The 15,414-nt window shown below is 47.5% G+C and overlaps 2 protein-coding genes across 2 annotated transcripts in view; one reads left to right on the top strand and one right to left on the bottom strand.

Moving 5' to 3' along the window:
- Nucleotides 1–15,414, top strand: part of LOC119396887 (uncharacterized) — a 204,282-nt gene that overhangs the window by 155,348 nt on the left and 33,520 nt on the right. The window contains exon 2 of the mRNA XM_037664246.2: nt 5,230–5,354. The gene's annotated coding sequence lies outside the window, so the exon portion shown is untranslated. The remainder of the gene's footprint in view (nt 1–5,229; nt 5,355–15,414) is intronic.
- On the bottom strand, nt 6,074–8,592 carry LOC125759052 (elongation of very long chain fatty acids protein AAEL008004-like). Its single transcript, XM_049417270.1, has one exon. It carries the CDS (start codon nt 8,224–8,226, stop codon nt 7,393–7,395), a length of 834 nt encoding a protein of 277 aa, XP_049273227.1. The 5' UTR covers nt 8,227–8,592; the 3' UTR covers nt 6,074–7,392.

Consider the following 15,414-nt stretch of genomic DNA (forward strand, 5'->3'; position numbering starts at 1 on the left):
TCGGCCGTCAGTAATCTGATGGTAGGCGGAACGCGTCGTCTTTTATAGATGAGTGATAGAAAATTCCAGCGTTATCGCTGGTGCTCGAGTATGCTCCCGAACAAACTATAATAGGCGCGTCCTGCGCGTAATCTTAACAAAAAAAAAATCTTGAACAATCGCGAAGCTTCCCAAACATTGCGGCGAGGCCTGCGCCGAGTGGGGCTAAGTGTTTGTGGGTGAAACCCGATTACGTCAAAATAAAAAAGAATGGTGCGTGGCAGTACTAACCGCCTTTCTACTTATAATTAGCAATTCTAAGTGCAAAAACTTTCAGGCAAGAGACGGCAATAAACACGGACTAGTTGCCGTCTCTTGTCTGAAAATAATATCTGCGGTTTAACGTCCCAAAACCACGATATGGTTATGAGAGACGCCGTAGTGGAAGGCTTCGCAAATTTCGACCACTTGGGTTTCTATAACGTGCACCTAAAAGCTAAGTACACGGGCGTCACACATTTTCGCCTCCATCGAAAATGCAGCCGCCGCGGCCGGGATTCGATCCCGCGACCCTCGGGTCAGCAGTCGAGCGCCATAACCACTAGACCACCAGGCGGGGTCTCTTGTTTGAAAGTTTTCACGCTTAGTATTGTTGAGTATGAAGTACCAGCTAGCTCTAACTCTCATGTTGCTAAACTCTACTGAAAATTTAGCCCACGCGATCTCTACATCGTCTATACGTTTTATATTTTAGCCATTGGCAGAAGGTGCAATAAAATCCAAATGGATCGTTAGACATGCAGCATTGTTATTTTTGTTCGACCCCACACGCTCCACGTTACATAGCTTAAGGCGTCTATTCAGCGTCGTCGTTGTTCTTAATGGTTATTTTGATGATAACAATATTATTCCGTTTTCTCTTGTTTGCTGTCAGCGCGTAATATTGTTTATTTTTAGGTATATTAGTCTGGTTGTTAGGCAGGTCCAGACTTCAGAGAGATTTTCATTTGTGAAAGCTCTAATACCTGGGCAACCTGCATTCGCTTCTGTTGAACGAATCCTAATATACGCTTCACGAGTAAACGTGTGGGTTACTTGTGAAAAACGAGCGAGAAATCTGCCTACGGCGAGTCTGGCTATTTACACGCAAATCCCCTTTGTTAAACCTCTATGTATGTATAGAACTGTTACGCTCAGAATTTTACACAGTCTCTCAACAACTGTAGGTTAAAAGGGGCTTCGTGGAAGCCTTTGAAAGGAAGTAACTGTGGAGAAGCCATAGAACATTGTCGTCGGCGGGCAAGTTTCCTGCACTCCATTCCCATAAACAGGAGAGATTGTGAAGAAGAAAAAAAATCAGATATCAAAACTTGTGCGTCCTTCCGTGCTGTCTAGCTGTCAAACAAAATTGATTTCTAGTTTGAGTAACTCCTGTGTACTTATCAGCGTGGATTACCAAGCTATTGCGAGTACATTCGTGTTTTTAGCTGTACCCGCGGTCTGAACACAATGCCACATTACTCTAAGCAAGCTGTGGAATCCACTAAACACCGCGAGTTTCTTGCTGACGTGAGGACACGCAATCATCGGGGCGCCATCACAGCCTCCGCAGCGGCTCGATTCACTCTGCAAACAAACGAATGGATTCTCTAGGAAAACATGCTTGCTCTGTGTATGAAAGGCACGTCACAGTGCGACGGCGACAGCTGTGGCAGCTTCAAAAGAAAAAAAAAAACCGAGTACTCCACAGGACCTAGAAAGGCTTCACTTGATGTGGGCCCGGCGTGTCTTTAGGGACACATGTCGTGGAGTTTGTGCCGTTGAGGACGATGTATGCCGCTCTTCAAAGGCAATATACGTTCTGGAGTCCTCAAGCTCCCGCGACAAGGAGCAAATGCAATATGAAATGTAACACAATACGCATTCTTGGGATAACGGCTTCTATAAACAAACGGCGCGACGAGTACGCCGCTAGAGTAAACACTGTCAGTCCGACGTTTGTGACATGTTCTGCTGATTGATTTTAGGCAACAATCTTCTTGCGATTACGACTGGAACGCTAGAGGACGCAGTCGCGCCGTCGCCGTGCCCTCCCGCTAATAACGACAGATTCATCGCCTGGGCGTAGAGAATTAGAGAGCCTTCAGATATTCGCATTGTGCATGATTCAAGAGAGATGACGCCTTTTCCCCCTCGCTGCCACTGCGTATGTTGCATCCACTTATCACCTTGACCTTGAGGTGTTGACTAACCATGGTAACTTGGTAACTTCACTTATGCTAGATTAGCGGAAATTCGGTTATGATGATTCCAAGGGTTTTACGCCGTTTTACGTGCCAAAGTCGCGATATGATTATGAGGCACGCCGTTGGGGAGGGCTGTGGGTAATTTCGACTACCTGGAGTAGTCGTTAACGTGCACTGACATGACATAGCATACGGGCCTCTAGCATTTCGCCTCCATCGTAATGCGACCGCCGCGGCCGGTGTCGACCCCGCGTCTTTCGGATCAGCAGAAGAGCACCATAACCCTTCGTCACCGCGGGGCCAGCAGAAAGCCATCAGACATTGCGACACGAAGCGCTTTTCCTCCGAAGGACCCAACATTCGAGGCGAACATCCACGTGTTCGCGTGAATACGGCACACGCATGCACACATCTCTACCCACTGTTTTGCCTCGCCCTCACTCTAGCCTATTACACAGAAATTGGCGAGGCGACTATGGCAGGAGTGCGGCGCAGATACAGGCTGTTTCGGCTGTGCCGGGGTAGGCCGCCTGCTGGGTCGGCATTTGACCTTTGGGTGGCAAATAACGCGCAGTTGACGGAAATGTGCACATAGGTACATGCTCTCCTTACGCCCATAAAGCGTCTAAACTTTCGTTTCCTTCGCTGCTGGCCCTTATGGCGCCGTGGTCGTAGGTGTAATACTTCCATGTTCAGCGTTCATTCGAAGCGCGCAAGACACGTTTTCGTTTTCTTGCGCTATTTCTCTGTGCACACTTCCGTGGTCCTGGTTGTGAAAGGACGTTCGGGTCCTAACTCCTTGTTTTGCTGCTTTGTCCGGCACGACAGACATCGAGAGTGAGTGAGTGAGTGAGGAGTGAGTGAGTGAGTGAGTGAGTGAGTGAGTGAGTGAGTGAGTGAGTGAGTGAGTGAGTGAGTGAGTGAGTGAGTGAGTGAGTGAGTGAGTGAGTGAGTGAGTGAGTGAGTGAGTGAGTGAGTGAGTGAGTGAGTGAGTGAGTGAGTGAGTGAGTGAGTGAGTGAGTGAGTGAGTGAGTGTGTGTGTGTGTGTGTGTGTGTGTGTGTGTGTGTGTGTGTGTGTGTGTGTGTGTGTGTGTGTGTGTGTGTGTGTGTGTGTGTGGTGTGTGTGTGTGTGTGTGTGTGTGTGTGTGTGTGTGTGTGTGTGTGTGTGTGTGTGTTAATACTACGATTCACATGACATTGGTGAATACCGAGCATTGAAAGAAGCACTGTTCGCTGAGAAAAACAAAGCTAACAAAAGTGAAAAAGTAATTCACGAATACAGCTGATATAAATGCAGGCATCCCACAACAGCGGTCAAGTAAAATGCAATGGAATATAAAGTAAGCTCACACAGATACACTTAATACGGAAAGCACGAAGTCATGTCGCAGAAAAGTACATAATTTGAGGCGCACATAGGAACACTGTCGGCAGGATAACCGGTGGTCATTAAGGGTAACTGACTGGATTCCAAGAGATGGCAAACGCGTGAGGGGGAGACAGAAAATTAGGTGGGTAGATGAGATTAAGAAGTTTGCAGGTATTACGTGGCAGCAGAAAGCACAGGACCGGGTTGATTGGCGGAACATGGGAGAGGCCTTTGCCCTGCAGTGGGCGTAGACAGGCTGATGATGAGGAACACTCTTGAGCGAATGAAACACAGACGGCTTACCCGTTGAAGGGCATTGGGTATAGTCAGTTCGAAGGCCTCGTATCCAACTCAGTCGAAAGAGAATAAACTTGCAGAGAATAGGAGCATCGGCCCGAGTCGTTTTCGCGAAATAGCCGTCCTCTTGCAGTTAAGTCGTTAAGAGCAATGTGATGTATTTCTCTTCACTTTCTGTAAGGCGGAAGCCTTATGCTTCATTATTCGGTCGACCTTGCAAAAAGAACTGCGTCTGCGTCAACGCGAATGGTACAAAAAGTCATGCGAGCTCTCAAGCGAGCTAAGGTTCGAGGCACGAGCTGAATTCGGTTTTACGAGAAGGTGCTGTGCGCTCCATTCGTCTATGCGAAAGCGTGAAGCCGAGGCGATCAAAAAAAGTGAATGAATGAATGAATGAATGTGGCTCGAGGCGCGCGAGCTGCGCGCTCATATCAGGCTTGGGAACAGAACAGAAAAGCTTTAAAGTGTAAGTCATTCTCATGAAGAGAGCGTGTGTGTTGGTCTCATCTCTGTGTCTGTCAGGTGGGGGAGATGCCTTGAGCAGCCCCAGGTGACGTGATATAGTGTAGGAGTTCCTCCATAGCACATCGAGAACATGGCGTGTAATCAAGCATGAAACCAAGGCGATAAGGAAAAACCTCAGGAGGTCTTCAAGAAAAGCAGTTCAACTTAAAAGTGGTTTCAACTAAAAGTGGTTAAAAGTGGTGAACTTGCTTTGCGTATGCGTAACAATTTGGTTCCAAGACTTGTCACATTCGTTCTAACGTAGTGCATTGCAGCATGCACAATTCCTGATCTAAAAAAAACAAACAAAAAAAAACTGAGGAACAGTGCCAACGAATGCACTTTCATGGATGCCTAAAAGCGTTCGCCTTAAGTCTTCTTAGCGTTGGTTAAGGGACCGCAGGAATTAGTTAATTGCAGAAGACATTGTCTAGAAATGCGACGGCATATAGTAAGCGTGATTAGTTTTGCGATGATCGTATACCCGAGGCAACCGCACGAACGTCACTACCTCGGTCAGCAGCGATTTCCTTGCAGTTTTGAAACGAACCACAGATGTACAACTTACTTACAAACGCGCTTTAAACGTACGGACGTAGTAGTCCACGAAACGCGCATGCGCATCTCACAGACCTTGGGTTCTCTGCGCGTAGCGTACACAGAATTGTATCTTTGAAGTGAGGTGTCAAAGTGCCTCTTAAAAGAAATTGCTTTTCATGCATCGTCAATCCTTCTTTTCTGTAAATCATTGTGTTTATCGCTATCTTACTTAAAACCTTGGTTGAGTTGTCTTTTGAATACCTTTAGCCTCACTCGCCCCTTTTTCTTTCGCAGGGCGTGCTTCAGCGTAGTGTCCGGCTAGCCACCTGAAGTGTCGACACAGCGTGACATTCTTTGATCGCTCGTCTTTCGCTGGCGTCGGGGCATATTTCAGACAGCGAGGGAAGAAGGAACTAACCGTGAGTATATTGCGCCTCAATTGCTTACCTGCGCACAATGTGTGGCCTTTGAGTTTTCGCCACCTTCGGGACGTGCCTTCACCGAGCATTCGTAGTACCCCGAAGTGAGAGTCTGGCGAACGTGTAGCCCTTTGTGCAGATATTCGCCAACAAACTTTCAGACCAAGTACCGCGTAGCGTCGTCCGAAGACTGGACCCTTCCGCTGGTTTGCGGTGACAAATGTGTACTGAGGTGCCTATGGTGACTAAGCGCCTAACATGCCCTGGTATCGCACAGAACACGGACCGGAATCGAACCCGCGTCTTTCGGGTCGGCACCTGAGCACCGCTGCGCCCGTTGAAATAGACATGCGGTTAAACTATATTTGACCTCTATTGGTATATTTGATTCTAATGTAGCCGATTTTACAATCAAGATGCACAAAATAAGGAACAAATCCTCTCCTGTGAAATCTTTATTGATCATTACTTGTGGCTATAAGACCGCACAAAAACACAAATTGCGTACACAGGAACGTTCGAAGACTTGTAAACGAAAAGCAGTGAGCGTGCTTTTGTTTTTATAAGAAGTGGAAAATTTCCACCCCACGACTTATTAAACAAACAGGGCACAATTCTCTAAATCTTTTTATCGTTTGCAATAGTACAGCATAACTTCAACATCACCCGCCGTGAAAATTGCTCCAGTTTGCCAGGTTCTGTGACAAATTGCGACAGGTTCTGCAGGTTACTCTCGCCAAGCTAACGACACACCAGACTCAGTTTAGCTTTCACCAGATCATTCGTGTAAGCGTCAAACTTGCTACATTGGACAGTGCACGTTCAGTGACAATGAACGATCGCGCCCACAACGATAAGTTACGAAATAATGCTCGAGATCGGATGATTTGCGTCCTTGTAGTGAATGTGGGTGAAAACATAGCTAGCCGCGCTAATGGAGAAATGCCATGACTAAGTGAGATCAACTCGGGCTAAGTGAGGGCAGATGGGTGCGAAAAATAAAGTGTCACCCGAAAAGCAAAACATTGAAAACAATAGCTATAAAGTCCGCAGTGTTATCGGTCGTATAAATTATCGGAAATATTCGCGTACCGATTAAATGAAGGAGCATATGGCCACGATCGCAAGGCGAACCTGGGGAGATCCCACGTGTCTACCTTGCTGTCACAACACTGGCGTGATGAACAGCGCCGGCAGTGGGTAGTGAACCGTTTGTGCTGCCTCTAGCGTCCATCCGAATTTCATATTACGCGCGCTAAGACACGGAAAGGTTTAAGTGGTGTATGGTGACACATACTGCATGAAAAGAGCCGCTCAGGCGGACCACTTGCCGGCCAGGTCTGTCAAGCTAACCCCGCCTGTGGCAGCTGTGGAAAGACAGCTAAAATGGCACCAGCTATCTCGGCTCGCTGTTGGCGCGTTCCACCTCAACAGCCTACAACGTGTGAGGCGCGCGGAGTGGCGTACACGCGAGTCATATGCGTAACCATTACCGAGCTAAAAAGCGTCCCCTCCCCCCTCCCATCCGCTAGCGTGCGCTTGATTACATCACTTTCAACGTGAGAAACGTTGAAAAATTGCGCGCATCGAGCCATCAGCAGTGGGGGATAGACATGACAGGCTTTTTCTTGCACGGCGTGATGGGCGCTATCATATCGTACGTCGACTTCACATAGAACATCACGTCGACGGCACCCGAAGTACCGATAGTTTGATAGGACGGCCCGTATAATTGCTATCGCAGCGAAAGGGAAAAGGATGATGCCGCGGCACCACTGAAACAGCATCTGACATGCAGTGCACACTTGCAAATCTTGCAATTTGCGGAACCCGACCTTTAGCACGCTGTCCATATTAAAAGTAAAATATCGACGGAGCAAATGATTATCGGCGTTTCATTTAATTCAGCCACAGCCTTTGTCACACGTGAGTCTCTATACGCGATTCTAACACTATGAAGTCCTTTTTTTTTCTACCACCTTACTTTTCTATCACAGTTTCTTTTTCTTCATTGAGGCACACACCGGCCACGCGATGCTCAGTCGTGCTTCTTTAGCTTATCGGCGCTTACGTGGAGCTTCCTCTGCGCCCTGTAGCTCTTGATGTAGAAGTTGATGAAGAGTCCCAGTCCCAGACAACCTTGCGGCAGGGCCAGCATCGTGAGGAACTTGGGGTATCCGCAGTCGTAGAACAGCGTGATGGCCATGTGCAGCATGAGGCCAACGAACTGTACAATCTGCAGCTCGGTGAGGTAGCGCTTCCACCACAGGTACTTCTGCATCGAAGGCCCCAGGGCTGCGAGGAAGTAGTACGAGTACATGATGACGTGGATGAAAGCGTTTACGCACAGGCCGAAGATGGGCTGCCCGTCGCCGCCGAAGTTGAGGAAGAACCAGCCGCTCAGCACGACCAGAAAGTGATGAATGACGTGCAGGAACGTGATTTGGGAGTTCTTCTTGCGCAACACAAAGAACACCGTGTCCATGAAGTCACCGATCCTCACGAAGCTGTACCACCAGCCCAGGTTGAGTATGGCCATGTCCCTCTCGCTGGGTGAGCTGTAGTTTATTCCTTGGCAGAGCAGGCTGTAGTTGCCACCCACGTAAGTGAGCGACAGAAAGCGAATAGCGAAGTAGGCGTTGGCTATCACCGTCAACGCGTTGTAGATCAGCACCGCCCACTTGAGGTCGAACGGCTTGCGGTCTTTCATCCAGCGGGGCCCCGCCACCTTGGCGAAGTAGACGTAGCCGATGAGCAGCGGGAAGGTGAACTTTGCGTCGGCGATGAAACCCCATCCCGCAGTCCTTGGGTCTCGGTGAGACCAGAATAATTCATACACCTCGGTCAAGGGAGACGTGACGGAGCGAGCCATAGTGTTTGTAATTAAGAGCGCAAACACACACGCTCTGGGTGAAACTGCTGTCGCTTTCACGATTCCGTGGAATATTTCGTTTACCGGAGAATGGCGGGCGCGAGCGGTGTCGTTCTCTGGCTCGTTCTCCAATCTGCGGACTCGTGGGCCTTGGGCTAGTCAAGAGAGGCGTGCTCCTCGCAGATGCCCGTGCGCTTGTCAGCTGCTCCGAGAGCTCGGTGGACGGTAGACTAGTGCGCTCTCGCTGGTCGAAAATGTTCGCCCACGTTTATAAACCGTATCCGCCGGATTTTCCGGGAAAAATAAAGCATGAGCCATGAGGCTTTGAGAGGTGAAGTGCTAATAGAGGATAAAAGCGAGGGGCCACAGTCTGTCGAAATAACCTCCTTTGTGCGTTGAAATCAGCGCGTCTCAAATGTGGGAGAGGGGTAGCGTGACGCCATCGCGCGGCTCTGGTAGTGTGTACTCTCGAATCTGTCTAAGTGAGACTGCACCGGCAACAACATGTGCGCTCCGCAAATCGCCGCACATGCAACTCTCGACCTCTTCAGGTAGAAAAAAAGAAAACAAAGGAAAGGTGAGCTAAACAAAGCGCATTTCAGCCGCACACGTCAAGTGAACAGAAGGGAAAGGGTAGCGCTGGTGAGGAGTGCCGGTGTTACACACGAATTCCACTACGGCTACTCGTCGCCATGCTAATGCGTTTCATACTGCATTATCGTAACTTCTTTTGTGTTTTTGCCGACGTAGTGTCTTAAATGGACGCGGGTTTCGCGGCTGACGCTTATGGCACGTTCTGCGTGGATCACCCTTTCGTACACAAGAGAGGAGGGCCTCTAATGCTTAAAAAGAAGCAAAAGCCTCACTTTACGCTAAAATAAAGACCGGGGGGGAAATCCTCCGACACGACGCGTCCTTCCGCGCTCAGCGCATGTCATGGTGTCGTTACCTGGCTGCAATAGAGGAGACGCTGGCTGCACAAAGGACAGACGCCATACTCATCACCCCAGCCATATTTCTCTAAATTACTGAACATTCCCAGCTTTGCCTAATGACAATCCAGAAGGCAATAACAACCATGGATTCACGGTGTTCGCTCGTGTAAGGTGTCGGCAAAACCTCAAGCTCGGGACTGCGCGATATGGCCGCTTGTTCGTCGACACTCCATTTTCTTTATATTTCTGTTATTTTTTACCCAAAACAAAAGTGAGTGAGCGTCTTCAATTAGTACGCAAGAATATTTGTTTACAAGGAACCTCAGAGGCGAATGAGGTGGTTGTATGTCGCTGCACAATGCTCTAACGCCTCCAAAAACACAGAAACATAGTCGCGCAAGCCCTCGTCGGTTTCAGCGATATTGCGAACTCTCGCCGAGTTTACGCGCCGTCACCGATCATGAAGCAACAATAATAATTGTTGAGGTTTACGTCGCAAAACGCTAATCACTAGCCCACGTACTCCGGGGGAACACACGAGTACAAAACTCGCAGGGTTTCTTATGCATTCGCCTAGGACGACTCGAAGGCGAAAGCGACCTTCCTTCCTCTTCTTTTTCTTCTCAGTCGATGTATTGATCCTCCTCTGCCCCCCTCCGAAAGCTTTCTGCACCTAACGTGGTCTTTCACTATCTCCAAGATCGGAGGCATAGCAAGCTATCTACACCTCACCTGGTTTTGCACTGCCTCCGTGATCGGCACGCCCCACCTTTCATCAAGCGACGATGTCATGTGGCGACGTCATCATGTGGCGTCACGTTATGTCACGTCACGATGACGTCGTGTGGTAGCGTCATCACGTGATGATTTTTTGCATCACTCGGGTTGAAGCCGCCGTCGGTCAGTTTTCGCTTTTGATGAGGCAGGCGTGCAGACACGGACTCGAGAGAAGAGATCAAGACCCCCTCTTCTTGTGTCCGAGTGTGCGCGCGTACCTCCTTTTATCATGAATCCGTACCAATTAGCTCAGCTTACTGTCGTTATAAACCTGTGTACACTTGGTCTAAAGTGTTGAGGTAGAATCAGATTGATAAAACATCACAATTTTATTTGCGTGTGTTTCCTTCATTGAACAAGGAAGTATCTTTAGACCATAACGCAACTTCGAAGAAGTGAAAAATCTGAGCCGGCGATTTTTTTTAAGGCTGCAGTTCGAGACTATACTGTTGAACCAGGAGTTCAGGCGAGCTGTGATGTCCAATCTTATGCGGATGCAAGAACACCTGTGTATGTACAAATAGAGAGAGAACGAATTTATTAGAAGACAAATACGTAGGTACAAATAAACGTCGATGGCTATGGCTATGCAGTTAGCAGCCATAGTTACTCGGATTTGTCTGTACGGGGCGAATCCACTGGTCAAAATCACCGAAGCTCTACATTGCGGCGTCTCTCGGGATCACGGTGCTGCGATCCCGTATGCCCGTATGCTAATTGATTTTTTCCCGTGCGCGAAATATTACCGAATACTATGTGAAGCATTGCTGTGCAATCTACAAACAAAATTCCAATTAAACATTATTTACTTCGTCTCGATATCTGATGAATATTGGATGTATCCGTGTTCAGTCAGCGAGGTAATACAAATTGAACGGAAATTCGCGTATCACTTTTGAGAAACACGCATTCGCCGAGGGCGACGACATGCTGAACGCAGCTCGTAATACATTGAGCCTTGTCACTTAAAGTCTCTGACGACCAAGAGCAGTATTTTTTTGTTGTTTTTGTTATGCGCTTGGCGTTGCATATACCGGAGAAAAATTTTGGGCAGCTACGCACTAGTGGCGCGAACACTGAAGAAACAATGGAGCTATAGTGGTCTTCACCTCCTAATTTCCTTCCTCCTCCCCCTCACTTCCCTTTCCCTCCCCTTTGCTATAATATACTACGCATGGCTATGCTATGTTTTACCCTCTCCCCTCCTCCTTTCCCTCCTTACAAACACATGTACTCACCCTCACTTTCCTTTCCCACGCCCTGATATACTATACTATACTATACTATACTATACTATACTATACTATACTATACTATACTATACTATACTATACTATACTATACTATACTATTTGAGGCTATGCTATGCTTCCACTTCGCTTCGCACAGCTGCGGTCGAGTTTTGAGGAACGCCGGCCACGCTCAGAACGCAAGCTTAAACAGCTCTGCTGTTAAAACACAAACACGAGGAAGGAAAGACAAGCCGCAACTCAAAAGGCAGTGCCCGTCTTGTTTGCCGTAAACACGGGGGTTCGTGCGCCAAGTTTCACCTAGTTTTAGTGGCGAGGAAACAACATTGAGGTTTCCGTGAGGATGGCTTGTTTTGCATCTCCGCCAGTGCGGCGTTTGTCGCTCGCGTGAGGCTATTCACACCTAATTAAGTTTTATTTAGTTAGCGCCCATGCAACGTCCACGGAGTGCGGAGCACGGCGCTCGTTTACCGTAAGTGTGTTTCTTCATTTAACTCCGCAGTTGGTATTTTCCGGCGTCCTTGTTCAAGGACGCCGTCTTGGCTTCATTAAAACTACGTCTTTGCTTTCCGCTTCACGAAGACCGCCATTCGAAACGGCGTAAAACAACTGGTGAATTAAGGCATGCCGCTGCCGTCGCTTGACCTAATGAAGAATTCCATTTAAACCTTAATTCCCTTCCGTTCATATCATAATTATCACAATACCGTCAAAAACTACAAATAATGTCACCTGTGCCCTCCTTGGCCTTATCTGTTGACTTCAGTAGGTTGTTTCTACCCGCCGCGGTGGTCTAGTGGTTATGATGCTCGACTGCTGACCCGAAGGTCGTGAGATCGAATCCCGGCCGCGGCGGCCGCATTTCGATGGAATCGAAATGCTGGCGGCCCGTGTTCTTGATTTAATTGCACGTTAAACATCCCCACGTGGTCTAAATTTCCGGAGCCCTCCACTAGGGCGTCTCTCGTAATCATACGTTGATTTCATTGGTTGTTCGTAACGTAGTTTTTTAATCAGGGCCCTTCGGTTTGCCGTTCTGTTTTCTCGCTTCTAGACAATGTTATTTCTCTGCACTTGCACAGAGCAGCAAGAAAAACTTTGTAATTTTTAAACATGAACACAACATGCTAATGGCTGGGCTACATTTCACGCATCACAATCTAACCTCCCAAGAAAGTAGTTTTGACAATTACGCCATCTTTCAACTTCCTCACATCACAAACAAGTGCTGCAAGGTCAGAACGGGAAGCAGCAACCGGTAGGCGAGCAAAACAGAGCCACGTCCACGCTTTAGTATTCCGTCCACATACCTCCAAGATTATAGAAACTCAGCACGACCCCTCTTCTCCTTCTTGTTAAGAAGGTGATGTCATTTTATTTGCTGCCTTCACAATGCTCATTAGTGCATTTCCATTTGCACATTGCTTGGCAAGGCCACAGAAGCGATTAGCTGAAAGCATTTGCTTACGTTTCGCAAATCAGAATTAGCCGATTTTATACTGGACTGATTCTTTCATCCTTTTCGACTGTTTGCTTTGTGTGTACTTGCCGGAGGTTCAGTTAGATTTTTGACATGCGAAACTACAAATAGACGACTTTCATTGCAACGACGCACGAGCGATATCTCAGTGGGTCTTTTTCTAATCGTACGGCTTGGGCTCACACTCATGAAGGCTGTGATTGATTATTGATTCAACCATCACGCCCGCTGAACCTATCAGACACGCCGTTGTGTCACGATTCTCAGCCGGCTACGCGTGTACAACGTTCCGCTGGCTTATAGGGGATGTCCTAGTGGGCACTCTAAATTAATTGGGACCGCCTGTCGTTTCTTCAGCGTGCACCTGTACACACGAGTGTTTTTGCACACCATGAACACCGAGAATATCATCCCCTACGTCGTCCTTAGCTGCCGAACATCCTCAGACTACTGTCGCGTGATGTGTTTTAATTTTAATACATGCACATGAGTTCTTATTGCTAGCTCGTCAAGAACGACGACCACTGTCGCGCAGGTCAATCAGATAAAGTCGCTTCCCTGTGACATATTTATGGTGAAATGTTCCTTCGTAAAGCTAAGTCATATTTTGTGGACGGTCGCACACCTGCGATGGATAGCATGTTGCCTAGACTGAAATCTCTTTCAACCATGATGCGCTTACATTTACCCCCGTCACGTCTTCAGAAGTCAGAAAACATGCGCCGAGAGTAGTAAAAAATACACGAGGTCGAAATTACGCTTGTCACCGCTTCTATCTTCTATTTATCGATTAGAGCTCCACACGTGGATTCAGTACCCTTAATTCTGTAGATCTATCTTATCTGTTACGTAAAGCTTGATAAAAAGTAACATGCAACGTGGTATTCCGCCGGGGACGCTGCATGTGATGCGTATAACGGTCGTGATGTATTACTTTCATAGCTCTAGTTTTTTGGTCTTTGTAACTCGATGAAACTTCCCAGTATTGCATTCCTTAACTGGTGTTTTCGTATGTTTACATTAAAGATTAATAATGCTGTTAAAGTATCTTCATCCCGTTGAATTTTCCTGTACTTTCGAGCAAACTGTGGTGTAATGAAAGTGTCTACGCACGTGAGTTACTTTGCTTCTTATGTACCTGTATTTATTATTCACTTTTTCATTTATTATTCACTTTCTAGACCGACAAATAGCCCTCGGCTATGGCCTTCGTCATCAAATAAAGAATTCAAAATCAAAAAACCAATTTCAAGCTAACGTACGGAAACAACACGCGGATTAGAATTAGCACGGACGTTTTGAACCCGTGAAAACCTATACTGTGTACTGTAAATCCGTCGATTCGTGTGAGTCGAAACGGCTGTGCTAGTGCTCGCAGTGTTTCGCGATCGAGTGAACCTGACGTGTAGCTGTATACCCGCTATAGGAGCACAGCTGTCAGGCGGCAGGTGGAAATACGTTAAAGCCAGCAAGAATTCTATGATAAAAAAAAGAAAAGATGCCAATAGGATAACTCACAACTGATTATTCGGGTGAAGAGGTTGTAAACTGTCTAAAAGTGAGAAATGAACATTCGCTCGAGTAATTAGCTCGGTGTGTAAGTGAAGTGCAATTAACGTGGCTTTTGAAAGGCACGGAAAGGAGACTGTCAAAATGTATAGGCAGCTGGCACCCTCCGCTCACTTTTCTTGTTGTGCTTCTTTACATGGCCGCCGTTTATTTCTTGCATGCCGCTTTGAGGAAGCATACCTGCATTTTGATTTCCTTTCGTCAAGGTTAACAATTCGTTGTCCGCTATAAAAACTAAGCGCCGAGAGGCCGAAGTTAAGAAGCGCTCTCCTGCGCCAATCTTTTTCCGGTTGTTTTCTTCTTTTTTTTTTTCCAAGGGTGATCGCGGCCTATTTCGGTGGACGTTGGTAATTAGTGCCGGCACTACTTTGTTCGCATAATCTTGCTTTATGTTTTCGTTTCGTCCTGTCTCATTCCTTTTACGGAGAATTTTTTCTCGGCCCACGTTTTCTTCGAAGAATGTTAAAAGAAACGCAGAACTTCCGTCCTTTGGCTGCACTGACCGATTTTGATGGAAATGTGTACATTTTAAAAAGAAGACTAAACGCTAGCGCATGATCTAAGTTCTTTACTTCAATACATCGACCGAGAAGAAAAATATGGCTTTCGTCCGCCGCGGTGGTATAGCGGTTACGGTGCTCGGCTGCTGACCCGAAGGTCGCGGGTTCGATCCCGGCCGCGGCGGTCGCATTTCGATGGAGGCGAAATGGTAGAGGCCCGTGTACTTAGATTTAGGTGCACGTTAAAGAACACCAGATGGTCGAAATTTCCGGAGCCCTCCACTACGGCGTCTCTCATAATCATATCTTGGCTTTGGGACGTAAAACCCCAGATATTATTATTAAAAAGATGGCTGTCGCCTTCGAGTCGTCTTCGGCAAATGCATAAGGGACCCTGCGAGTTCTTTTTTTTTCTTTTTTTCGACATCGTAACGTGACCGGATGTTACCATTTAGGCGGGAGGCCTTCCGTTTTTACTGCCGCTGTTCCGCTGTACCACGGCATGCGTTTCTGACGGTGTTTTGTCTCGCTTTGGCATTTCCGGATCGTGATTTGTCCCTAAATGCATGCTTTGCGTCTGGTGGTCTATCGGTTCTTCACCTTCTAGGGTGTTGCGGCACCACAACAAAATATACTCGAGAGATGCCTAGGCAGCAAGGCGAAACACTGCCGCAGGT

This window comes from Rhipicephalus sanguineus, chromosome 6 (assembly GCF_013339695.2).
Source record: "Rhipicephalus sanguineus isolate Rsan-2018 chromosome 6, BIME_Rsan_1.4, whole genome shotgun sequence".
Taxonomy (NCBI): domain Eukaryota; kingdom Metazoa; phylum Arthropoda; class Arachnida; order Ixodida; family Ixodidae; genus Rhipicephalus; species Rhipicephalus sanguineus.

What these genes read in the sequence shown, in the direction of transcription:
- LOC125759052 (XM_049417270.1), bottom strand. Translation starts at nt 8,226, where the DNA reads ATGGCTCGCTCCGTCACGTCTCCCTTGACCGAGGTGTATGAATTATTC.